The sequence below is a fragment of the Danio rerio genome, chromosome 13 (genome assembly GCF_052040795.2).
Source record: "Danio rerio strain M-AB ecotype USA chromosome 13, GRCz13ab, whole genome shotgun sequence".
Classification (NCBI taxonomy): Eukaryota; Metazoa; Chordata; class Actinopteri; order Cypriniformes; family Danionidae; genus Danio; species Danio rerio.
This window is the reverse complement of record NC_141033.1, coordinates 9512453-9525374: the sequence shown is the minus strand read 5'-3', so window position 1 is coordinate 9525374 and position 12922 is coordinate 9512453. Positions and strand designations below refer to the sequence as shown.

The following is a 12922-nucleotide window of genomic DNA, read 5'->3' as shown; positions in this document are numbered from 1 at the left end:
CTTCAGCAAAGTCTGTTGCAAACATTAGTAAATCAACATTTAAATATTCTTTTCTTATCAGTTTTACATCTGAAATGGAAACTCTTGGAAATGCATATGCATTGGGGTCATCTGAAAAAAAAATCATGTTGTACGCATTTTTTCTGTTGCAAGTGCTGACAGTAAACATTTTTTATTTCCCTGAGAGTAAATCTTGCCCAAAAACAGCATCTCTTGATTTCTTCAATGTTTTATTTATTTCAGTTGGGTAGGGAAGAAATCACACAGTCAGAGAATAGACAGGACAGACAGACTCAGAAGGTAATGATACATGTGTGAGTGTAATCTTGAAAACATGGTTTATGAGGACAGATGTATGTAACAACATGAGTATTACAATGGTTTTTACCTTACTACATACAGTACTAATAAGGTTAGGGCAGGGCTATTCAATTGGCGACCAGTGGGCCGAACCCTTCCTCCAAGGCAATTGGTTCTGGGTCTCCAAATAGTGACCAAGACATCAAAAATAGATTTAGTTGAGTCGAAAAACGGTAGCTAAAGTTATCAAGTGATGTGCGTCTGTTCAATACAGCATGATCTGCAGTTGAAGGCTGAGAGTGAGTCAAGTGGCATTAAGCGAGTGGAGTGGGCAGCTGAAAACATTTGGATACGTTTGTAGAAAAGGCCTTTTGTACAATGCACTGATATCGTTAGTATGCCTGATACACACAGGGCTTCAGCGTCAACGCCTGACAGAGGGTGTGTCTGAAGTTGGGCCTGATAGAATCATCATAGCAGCGTTAACCAGTGAAAGTAGTCCGCAATCTGCCACTATCTGAGCTGGTGTATTTGCGTACAGCAATCTGATTGGCTGATGTTTCCATATGTGCTTGAAAAGTTGAGAAAATCTCAACTTCTGCTGCGAGCATCGCCACTGAAGCGGGTTTGTATCGGATATGGTTGCGGCCGGAAGTTAACGAGAATTATTTATATTATTTATTAAATTACCCAATAAATAGTTTTTTTTAACGCCTACCCCCACCCCAATTCTAAATCCAACCGTCATAGTGCTGTAAAAATATTAATTATTGTTATGTAGTGTCATAAAAAATGTTACTTTAATTTAATGTACATATCGCACTTCCGTCCGGCCGCGTATCCGATCTAGACTTTAACCTTAAGCAGCGCCGATGGATCCACAATGCAGTTTGGCAATGCCTGACGGCACCCATTCAAAGTGAATGTGAAGCGTTGACGCTGACGCCCTGTGTGAATGGGACGTTAGGGTTGCAATAATTAGCCGATTTTACTTTTAACTACACTTTAATTCGTAACGGTTAATTAATCGTAAACGCTTGTCTTCGCCGCGTTTCTGTTGCACAGAAAGAAACTGCTCCTATTAAACAAAGTTTCCAACTGTGCGCTAGTTTAAAGTTCCAAGCTTATACCGAGGCTAATAGACCTACACACGCACGCTGGATTAACTATAGCGTCGAGTCGTCGCAAGCAAGTTTGCTCTTTCTAATGTAAGAATATATGCCAATATGCACGTGCAAGCAGAGCAACGTGCTTGCGGCTTTTCCTCCGATTGCAGTAGAAAACATCTCGCGCTGTAGCGGTGAGAGTTTTGCGTGGCTTTCAGTGCAATGTAAACAAAAGATACGTTAGACAAATTATTATTAAAATTATTATGTATGTATGAACGCAGATGATAACAATAGTTCATCTAAAATAATTACCTAATATAAAGCTTAAATTTACATTAGTCGTGATAACCGTGATTATTCTTCAGACTATATTCATGCAACCAACATCTATAATTGTTGCATCCATAATAGTTTAGCAGTTTAAAACGTACGAATGTGTCTGAATGTTGAAGAAGCCTACTTCGGCAAAAAAAAATTTAAAAGCGTATTGTACAATGCAGTGAAGTTATGTAGTTTCAAAATACAATATATTAACATTTTAATGTAGAAAAAGCCAACAAGGGTGTCTTAAGGAGTAGAAATACAGCATATGGCCTCTTATATGCTGTTGTGTCCTCACTCATATTGCAAGTCGTATCTCTCCGGCCCTTCGTTTGGGATGCTTTTCATGAACTGGCCACCAATGACAAACTAATTGAATAGCCCTGGGTTAGGGGATAGGCTGTTTTTATAGCAAAAGCAAAATTGGCTATGGAAAGTCCCCCTAAACCAGGGGTCACCAACGTGGGGCCCGCGAGGATCACATGAGTTGCCCATGGGCCTGTTATAAAATTTGCTTACCATAGCACCACATACCAGTAAACTGCATCTAATATTTTTTGTAGCAATTCTTTTTATATCACACTTCCATTAGTGTAAAATTGAAAATCACATTAAGTTATATATTTAAAAAATTTAAAAAAAAAACAATTTCAGACAAATGAAGTGTTGCATATTGATATTTATCTGTTTCCAATCAATGTTGACAACTATTGTGAGAAATCATTAACTTGATCAGTGTCTTCACATAGATGAATATCATTAATTATTAATAAAAACATATAATTAAAAGTAAATTGAGCAAATTTGTTATTAGGAAGGGTATCAAACTGGTAGCCCTTCACATTAAACGATACCCAAGAAGTAGCTCTCAGTTACCAAAAGGTTGGTGACCCCTGCCCTAAACCATTTAAACAAATGTGTTTGAGTGTGTTTTTATTTAAAGGTTTCTCTTATTTTTAATATCTGATTTGATTCAATTAAGACTCAGTCAGAGGAGTGTGGTCTGCTGCCGATTCAACTATTTTATTCATTCCGTTTCTTATCGGCTTAGTCCCTTTATTAATCCGGGGTCGCTACAGCGGAATGAACCGCCAACTTATCCAGCACGTTTTTACGCAGCGGTTGCCCTTTCAGCTACAACCCATCTCTGGGAAACAACCGTACTCACTCATTCACACTCGTACACTACGGACAGTTTAGCCTACCCAATTCACCAGTACCGCATGTCTTTGGACTTGTGGGGGAAACCGGAGCACCTGAAGGAAACCCACGCGAACACAGGGAGAAAATGCTAACTCCACACAGAAACACCAACTGACCCAGCCGAGGCTTGATCCAGCGACCTTCTTGCTGTTAGGGGACAGCACTACCTACTGCGCCGCTGTGTCGCCCTCAACTATTTTATATGAATATTAAAGTTTTTCTTTATTTATTTCAATAGCCAAGTGATTGTGTTTTCCTCCAGGAAATACGCTAAACTTCCTGAGGTCCAGAAGAGAAGAGAAGAGGAAAAGAGACGGGCAGAGTATCGCTCATACCGCCTCACTGCTCAGCTCTTTAACAAGGTATACAGAGAGTTAGACTCATTTCAATCAATTTTGACTCAATCATTTCAGGAATACATCAGCAATTTGATTCATATTTCTAATGCATCCTTGTTTTTACAGAAAGTCACCAATCGTGTGTTGGGAAGGCGAGCACCCTGGCAGTGATCTCAACTAATAATCTACTCGAAATTACAGAAAGCCTTAGTATTTTTTAATGTGTCTGGTCCTTCAGCTGTTTTATATGAGGTCATGTTTTATAATGAATGTGTGACGTTATATACGTGCTCTTTCTTATTTTAGACGGAATATAGTTGTGAATGTGTATTATTTATGAAGTTGCAGTTTTATTTGGATTTTATATAAACGCAAGTCGGATTTTATAATGTCTGTTTTGTTGTTATAATACTTTTTTTACAAAGCAAATAAATGAGCAGAGATTTGTAAGAGCTTTTGTTTGTGCGTCTTATATATATATATATATATATATATATATATATATATATATATATATATATATATTAGGGCTGCACAATATATTGTTTCAGCATCGACATCGCAATGTAATCATACGCAATAGTCACTTTGCAGTATCTACCATGTCAGCTTCAGTTCATGCCTCAGGAAATTTGAGTGGAGTTATAGCAGACAAAGAACCATATTGTTGAGTTATTAGCACCTTTAACACACTGATACCGGTGAATATCCGGAAAATTTCTGTAACGACTTAACCAATAAATTTAAAAAAAGCGCTGTTTACACAGGCATGGAAGTTACAGAATTTTTACGGAAAAGACCGTTCACACATCCATTCCAAAATAACGGTAAATTCTGACATCATTAACCAGAAATAACCTCTAAACGGCTGGCTTTGCATTTGTAAACATTTGACTACATCACAAATTTTGTGGATGGATAAATATTGTGAACCACTTCAATGAAAACAAATGGAGGAACACTTTCGCATGTCGAGATGTACATAATATGTGTGTGCTGCTGCTCACCGGCTGCTTCACGTGCACACGCTTCAGAGCTTGAATGTAAACAGTGGCTTTTCATAAGCGTTTTATCGATAATTTTACAGTTGGCATTAAGAAGGAACATAGAAATGTTATCTGACTTCCATCTTGCAGCTAAATGTGTCAAAGATATTCAAAGACGTTTACTTTCATAAACTGCGTACATAAATGCGTCTGCATGTTCTTATTGGCTAAAGTAAAGTCTCACGTCAGCGTATTATGAAGCGATTCCTTTTGCGTTAAACCGCGTAGTGTTCCAGCAAATTACCGATAATGTTACAACTTCTCTTTCCGGAAGATTTCTCTTTGTACTTTTTAAAATGACAGTGATTAGAATTACCTAGACAAACTCACGGCAATTCGTAACTTTTTTATTTAGTGGCTAATTCGTACAAATTTGTACAATCTTATTCATACATTTTAGTACGATTTGCTCATCCCCCAATGACGGTTGGGTTTATGGGTGGGGTTAGGTGCCACGCCTCCTTTTTAAAATAGTACAATTTCTTTCGACTGAATTAGCCACTAAACTGCCACATCGTAAAATACGTACTTTTTCTCGCGAGATCAGGCTAAATCAGAATTGTCTCCTTTTATACTGTGTTATATATGTCTTATTTGGATGTTCATTCATTCATTTTCTTTTCGGCTTAGTCCCTTTATTAGTCTGGGCTTGCCACTGCGGAATGAACCCCCAACTTTTCCAGCACATTTTTTACACAGCAGATGCCCTTCCAGCTGCAACCCATCACTGGGAAACACCCATACACTCTCATTCACACTCATACACAATGGACATTTTAGCCTACCCAATTCACCTGTACCACATGTCTTTGGACTAGTGGGGGAAACCAGAGCACCTGGAGGAAACCCACGCGAACGCGAGGAGAACATGCAAACTCCACACAGAAACGCCAACTGACCCAGCCGAGGCTCGAATCAGCAACCTACTTGCTGTGAGGCAACAGCACTAAAGCGCCACAGCGTCGCCCCTTATTTGGATAATATGCATTAAAATATTTGTTAAAACCATTTGATTTCATTTTATTTATATTTATTATTATTTTATTTAACCATTTTCAGAGACGTCCAGTATTCTTGCACCCCCATAGCCTGCGGTCAGAGTAACAAAAGATACACTAAAATGATTAAAAGATAATGGATGAGTTTCTATGATGTCGTCTGTAATTTATTTTATTTTCAAAAATTGTGAGTTCATGGAAAGACATAAACTTAGTAGGATGTGACGTGTGAGGTAACGGTCTCTAAGGCAACAGTTATAAATAAACTCATCCTGACCTGCACGAACGAACGGAGCAAACTGAGCACAGGGAGAAATGCCTATTAAAAAAGGAAAGAAGGGAAAGAAAGGAAAAGGGTGAGTACAAAACAAATATTGTTCTTCCTGTTCATTCTATAGTTTTGTTGTAAAAAAACGCGAATTCACCTTTTATGAACACTGAAAAGTTATCTGCATAGTTTTACTTGATAATCTTGTAAAATTAAACCCTGCAGCCTGAAACAACTCAAACACATTGTGCAGTCATTTGCCTTTCATCCTCTTTTAATCTAGCAAAGGAAAGAAGGATGGAAAGCAGGAGTCGAAGCGGGATAAGGAGTCTGATCTGGAAAAGGCGAAGGCGAACGCGGCACTGTGGGAGGCGCGCTGTGACATGACGGAGAGCGCGCGCGTTGAGTACTGTGAAGCTGCACGACGACTGAACAAAACCAACAAACAACTCAACGACCAACAACACAACACTGAAAAGAGCAGCATCGAAATCATAGCTGTGCTGAGGGACAAAGACATGCTAAACGAAGAGAAGGTTTTTATTAAGCTTATTATTTTGTAAATCTGAAAAAAAGCTTAGTGTTACATGTCATATTCTAAAACAGCAACAAAAAATCCTATGCACCATTTCTAAAAGAAGTTTATATCAAACTTCTGAGTATAAAAACATTGAAATAATGGAAACTTTGTGTTTCAGAATGAGAGGTACGTCAAACCTCGAAAAGTGCTAAAAAATTTTAGTTCTCTATATATTCTGAGAATATTAAGCAGTTGCATTACTGTTTTCAGTGGGTAGTTTTTTTTCCCCAGAACATTGTCTTTAAAGAGGATTTTTCTAGAAACATTCTTAACCACATTCGCTGGTAACAATTTAGGAACATTATATTCTAACATTCTTATAACATTATTAGTGGGTGGTTGTCTTTAGGTTCCTAGAATGTTCACTTTGATAGTAGGAAAACATTAACTAAATACGTTTCAAAGTAACATTGCTGCAACATTACACTCTAACATTATTATAACGTTTCAACGTATTTTTTTATTTCACTTCCCAGAACATTCTCTTAAAAGATAAGGAAACATTCTCTAAAACATTGTTACCACATTTGGTAGTAACCTTGTCAGAACCTTATTCAGTTTAGTTCATAGAATGTTCTTTTGAAAGATAGGTAAACATTCTAATCCCGTTTAGTGGTAACATTGTTGAAACATTATGCTCTAACATTATTATAGCATTTCAAGGTATTGTTTTATTTTTCTTCCCAAAATCTTCTCTTAAAAGACAGGTAAATGTTCTTAAAAAAAAATGCTAATCCCGTTTAATGGTAACATTGTTGAAATATTATACTCTAACATTTTTAGCAGGTATTTTGTTCTAGTTACCAGAAAGCCTTCTTTAGAGTCAGGACAATATTATATAAATACTATACACGTTTGTTAATAACATTGTTTGTTTTCTTTTTGTTTCCAAAATGTACAGTAAGAATATGACAGACCGAAAACCATTCTGTATAACCATTTACAATATTTTATTTTAAAGTAACAATGTAAAAAAGAAAGTTTAAAGCACTGCATTTTCTTACATTCTAGTGCTCATTGTATAACATGTCCAACCAATAAAACAAAAAAGAAAAAACAAACTGTTCAAAAAACAAACCAGTTTTAGAAAAAGTGGTTTTCTTAAACTTTCTTAAAGCCAGTATCAACAAAGCCACTCCCCTCTGCTGTTGCACCTTGAGTTGGCCCTCCATTATCTACCTGCATAGAGAATATTTATTAAAATCTATGTAATATCTGATTTCTTGATTATTTAAGACACTAACAGCTAGTACAAATCATTATTAATTGATTTGTTTATTAGGGGGCTCCAATATTGGTAGGCCTTGTTTGTTAAAAGAAACTCTGATGGAGTTTATATGAAAGAAGAATTCTGACTTTATAACTCGCAATTCTAACTTAATACCTTGCAATTCAGACTTAATAACTCAGAATTCTGATTTAATAACCTGCAATTCTGACTTTATAACTCAGAATTTAGACTTAATAACTCAGGATTCTGACTTAATAACTCGCAGTTCTGACTTTACAACTCAGAATTCAGACTTAATAACTCACAATTCTGACTTAATAACTCACAGTTCTGACTTTACAACTCAAAATTCAGACTTAATAACTCACAATTCTGACTTAATAACTTGCAATTCAGACTTAATAACTCAGAATTCTGACTTAATAACTTGCAATTCTGACTTTATAACTCAGAATTCTGACTTAATAACTCGCAGTTCTGACTTTACAACTAAAAATTCAGACTTAATAACTCACAATTCTGACTTAATAACTTGCAATTCTGACTTTATAACTCAGAGTTCTGACTTAATAACCTGCAATTCTGACTTTATAACTCACAATTCAGACGTAAAACCGCGCAATTCTGACTTTATAACTCGCAATTCTGACTTAAAACCTTGCAATTCTCACTTCATAACCCAGAATTCTGACTTAATCACTCGCAATTCTGACTTTTTTCTGATTTTTTTTTAAGTTCAGTGGCTGGAACGGGCTTCCATAGGGAGGAGCTATTGGACACTAAGAGAAAATTATTATTATTTATTATTATTATTATTATTTTGAATTGTGCCAGCAAAATTCTTCCACATAAGCTATCATGCCAGTTAGTAAAACAGAATCAGAGACACTAAATTCATACACTACATGCTTGAGAGTATAGTGCAGCATGACAGATTGAAAGTCTTATGGGTTTGAAACAACATTAGTAGGACTTTAACCCTTTCCTCTTGTCTTCTCAGATTACTGCACTGGAACAACAAATACATCTTGTGAAAGCAAGGGCCTCTCAGGAAAAAGAGAATTTGGTAAGAATACAATTTGCTCTCATAATTAGGTATCATAGTATCCCATTTACAAATGTGTATAGCAATAAAGAGTGTATCACAAAAATACACAAATAATGAAACTGAAGAAATTATGAACATTAAAATCATTTGTCTGTGTGTGTTTTGTTTTCAGCTTCGGATGATATTTTCAGTTTTATGGGCTTTTTAAAGTCGAGCTGAACTGAAAGTTGCTGCAGATATTATTTTTAGTATGATTACGCATTTTCAACTGAAGCAGAATATTGAGTTAGGGCCGGGGTTTTATTTTTGATCTTCTCCTCTCATCCTGCGCTTGCAGCAAACTAATTGTTTAAGAGGTGTGGCTATGTATGTTTTGCCCAGCCATCAAACTAACATCATCAGAGAACTAGAAAAGTGAAGTTCATAGGCAAACTTTATGGTGGCCTGAGAAAGCCTAGCCTAAAAGTTTTAAGTAAATTTAAAGTTTAAATAATTACAGTATTTTAAGAAGTTTGAAACAGTTGGCACAGATACACATATGTTGCATGTTTCTAGTATGGATTGGCATGTTTCTTGCGAGATGGTTGATAGGGGGTTCTAAGTGGTTGCTAAGGCGTTGCTAGGCGGTTGCTAGGTTGTTCTGAGTAATTGCTAAATTGTTGCTAGGTGGTTGCTAGGGTGTTGCTACTCAGTTGCTTGGTTGTTCTGAGTGGTTGTTAAGGCATTGCTAGGGTGACCCAGGTGGTTGCTAAGGTGTTGTTTGGTAGTTGCTCGAGTGTTCTATGTCATTGCTAAAGTGTTGCTAGGCAGTTGCTAGGGTGTTCTGAGTGGTTGCTAGGCAGTTGCTAAGGCATTGCCAGGCAGTTCTAATTGGTTGATAAGGCATTGGTGTTCTAGGTAGTTACTAAGATGTTGCTAGGCAGTTGATAAAGTGTTCTGAGTGCATTGCTAGGTGGTTGCTAGATGGTTTCTAAGATGTTTAAGTCATTGCAAAGACATTGCTGGGTGGTTGCTATGGTATTGCTAGGTGGTTGCTAAGGTGTTCTTGGTCGTTGCTAGAGTGTTCTGAGTTGTTGGTAGGTGGTTGCTAAGGTGTTGTTATGATGTTGCTTGGCAGTTGCTAGGTGGTTGCTAGGGTGTCCTAAGTAGTTGCTAGGCAGTTGCTAACATAAATTAGCTTAGTTCTAAAACTTATGAAACTAGCATGTTGCTAGCAGGTTTCTAGTATAAATTAGCATGTTGCTAGTATGATTAGTATGTTTGTTAGTATGTTTTTAGTATAGGTTAGTCTATTGTTAGTATATCACTAGAATAAATTAGTATGTCATTAGTTTGTGCAATCTAAAGTCAACGGCAGTTTTTTTTATAATGGAAGTCTATGGGACAGTTGCTAGGGTGCCGTAAGTGGTTGCTAGGGTGTGGCTAGTAAGTTGAAAGGTCATCAGTGATTGGCAGATCATTAGTCTGAGTTAAATAAGCCCAACCCAAGTCTGTATGACAGTCTGGCGCAAAGTTTTGAGGTCACAAAGTTTGGTCCAATGTTTAAGTCAATGGGACTTTTCCGAGTTTTCCAGGTCAGTTTTCGGAAAACTGAAAGTCGGATCAGAAAAGATAAAGAACTTAATTCAGTTTAGTTTGGATGTTTGGAGTTAGTTTGCTGGTTGTAGTATAAACAGTCTAGGAGGAGATGCTTTCTTAAAGTAGTTGTAGAAGAAGACGAAAGAATTAAGTTGACTTAAGTTTATGTAGTTTTACAGTATGTTTGCTTTCTCAAGACAGATTAATGAGTGCCATTACAGAGCGGGAGCAAATGGTTCTATTTTAATGAATGATGACCAAAACAAACTGTGCTTTAAACTTCTGTGGATTAACATGAATTAATGGTGTATATGCCTGGGTTAAGTGCTTCTGGTGAACTGTATGCCATTGCTAAATCGGCGCATTTCAGGTCTGTTTTCTTTAAAAATCGTCAATCTGCACTGGCTAAGTGATATCCGATATAAAGTGGGTCTCAGATTGTACAAGAAGCACTGCATTAAGTTACATTTTTCCACGCCATGTCTTTATAATAAGAGCATTTATTTTACCCCAGTATATTCAATGGAGCTTCTACGCTAGCCTGCCGATCCTGATGGGCGCGTTCGAGTAACGGCTTTTTGTCTTGTTTTACGCTCGAGCAACTAAATGAATGCCAAAGTCTATTTAACTGTTTATATTTTAATGACATTACAACATCAATACTGTAAAAGAAACCATATAAAATGGAAAAAAAACTCACAATAACAGGTCACCAGAAGTTTATCAGTATGGGAACAGTAACTCAGCATATACCCTATTGTTCAATTTAAGACTAGCTATATGCGCCTGCAAAATAAACATGGCAGATGTTGATATCAGCCATTTTTATACATATTTAGCTTTAATTTGACAAACATTTTTGTAACACTACTGATTAAACTTACAGGTCATAAAATACACGCTAAAGATCAACGAGCTGGAGGAGAAATTCGAGAAGAGATGCAGTGAGTTCAACGTGATTCAGGATGAGCTGAAGATCATCAATGACTTCCTTAAAAAGAAGCCTCAAATGGAGCAAGAACTCAGAAATGTACAGTTCATCCTGCTGATTTCTTGCACACATCATGCACAAATATCACAATAAAACACTGTGTTTATCCCCACTGTACAGCTGAAAGATGCTGTGGAGAATGCAGATCTAGAACACAAGAAAACACTTGCAAGAATGGAGCAAAAGTTCCTAAATAATAAGGTAAAGATGCTAAAAGTAAATTGCCTTTCAACAAAATCGTCCTCATTCGCTCAGTTTTTCCTTTTCTGTTTTTTCATAAGGTTCACCTGGAGAAAGAATCTGAGCAAAGGATCGCTGTGCTTGCAGAAAGAGCTCACAATGAAGCCATCATGTAAGCATCTTTTCAAGGCTGTTTTTCATTCCTTCATTCGTTTTCTTTTCGGCTTAATTCCTTTATTAATCAGGGATCACACAGCAGAATGAACCGCCAACTTATCCAGCATATGTTTTATGTAGCTGATGCCCTTCCAGCTGCAACCCATCACTGGGAAACACCCATACACTCTCATTAACACACATAAACTATGGACAATTTAACCTACTCAGTTTACCTGTTCTGCATGTCTTTGAACTTGTGAGGGAAACTGGAGCACCCGGGGGAAACCCACACAAACATAAGGGAGAACATGCAAACTCCACACGGAAATGCCAACTGACCCAGCCAAGGCTCGAACCAGTGACCTTCTTGCTGTTAGGGCGATAGGTTCTTATACAATTCACTATAGGTGAATTGAATAAGCTAAATTGTCCATAGTGTATGTGTGTGAATGCAGGAGTATATGGGTGTTTCCCAGTGTTGGGTTGCAGCTGGAAGGGCATCTGCTGTGTAAAACCAAAGATTATAGAATACAAAAGACATGTCATTCGTATCTTTTTTAATGGGAAAAACTGTCAATATGGTGAATAAAGCCCTGCCTATTAGTACAGGAGCCAATCATCGATCGCTATAGACTGACAATGCTCTGGGGGAGGGGCTTGGACATAATGTGAGTTTCTGCGGATTTTGTGTGATTTGGACATTTAGAAATGAAACTAAAGGGAGTTAATGTGAACAATGAGCCTGGTCCCCTCTCTTTGCAAGGGTGTCAAAGTATGGAGTCTGCTACGGCAAAAACGCAAGGGCAGCAGGCGGTTAAAACGCGAGGCAGGCAGGACGCATAAGCAGCGCGCAAAACCCTCGCGGCTGTTGGTAAACCATTCAAAAGAGGCGCCTCTTAATAAAGCGCGTTCAGTGTGATCAGCCTGACTCATTTTCAGTCATTTACAGTCAAGTGCATTTTAATATCCGAGAGTGTGTTCTAATTCTATTGGTTGTGCTAACTGTACTGCGTGCAACACTGCCCTCACATGGTGTTCACTTGTAATTGCATCGTTAATTTACTAATTCTGAATCAAACCGTTACCGTACGTTCACACCGAAAGCGGCGAGAGCGTCCAAGGTCGCTCTGGCCGCCCTGGCGACAACGCTCTCTGTCTTCAGCTCCTGCGGCGAGAGCGTCAAAACTTGCTACATTGATCTCATATTTAAAGGAGCCGTTGCAGCATATCAGTTACATTCCTGCATAAAACATGTTTCTAGCGTGAAAATGTTGCGCACTTCTTATCAAATTCATACAACAATGGAAGATCAAGTTGCGTGTGGCTTTGCTCTATTTATCCAATATGTGTCCATATGTCTGAAATATCCTGAAGCAGCAGTACTGTTTTGTACTGTCACATCGCGTGAGATTCCCGCTTTTTTAAGATAAATATATAACATTAATGAACATCAGTAACTCGCCAGTAACTTATTTAATGCATGTTCCTGTAGGAAAAAATAGTAAATAATTGGAAATCGGAACCAAAGTTCACAGGTCTGTGTTCTCTGAACTGCTATCAAGCGATGGACGT

The 12922-nt window shown here is 37.5% G+C and overlaps 2 protein-coding genes across 5 annotated transcripts in view; both read left to right on the top strand.

Annotated features, from left to right (window-relative positions):
* The window catches only part of alms1 (ALMS1 centrosome and basal body associated protein), a 38469-nt gene extending 34748 nt beyond the window's left edge, over positions 1-3721 (top strand). The window contains 3 exon segments of one of the 2 annotated variants that reach the window (NM_001442474.1): positions 244-300; positions 3196-3295; positions 3398-3721. In NM_001442474.1, the coding sequence (NP_001429403.1) occupies positions 244-300; positions 3196-3295; positions 3398-3442 (202 nt within the window). In that variant the 3' untranslated portion in view covers positions 3443-3721. 2 annotated transcript variants of the gene reach the window in all.
* A 1851-nt stretch (positions 3722-5572) lies between these two features.
* Positions 5573-12922, top strand: part of bbof1b (basal body orientation factor 1b) — a 182637-nt gene continuing 175287 nt past the window's right edge. For 2 of the 3 annotated variants that reach the window (XR_015504879.1, XM_087277286.1), the window contains exons 1-6: positions 5573-5671; positions 5867-6119; positions 8395-8460; positions 10907-11050; positions 11132-11212; positions 11293-11363. Coding sequence is in view for 2 of the 3 variants with exons in the window: in XM_087277286.1 (XP_087133412.1) it covers positions 5631-5671; positions 5867-6119; positions 8395-8460; positions 10907-11050; positions 11132-11212; positions 11293-11363 (656 nt within the window). In the remaining variant the exon portion in view is untranslated. 3 annotated transcript variants of the gene reach the window in all.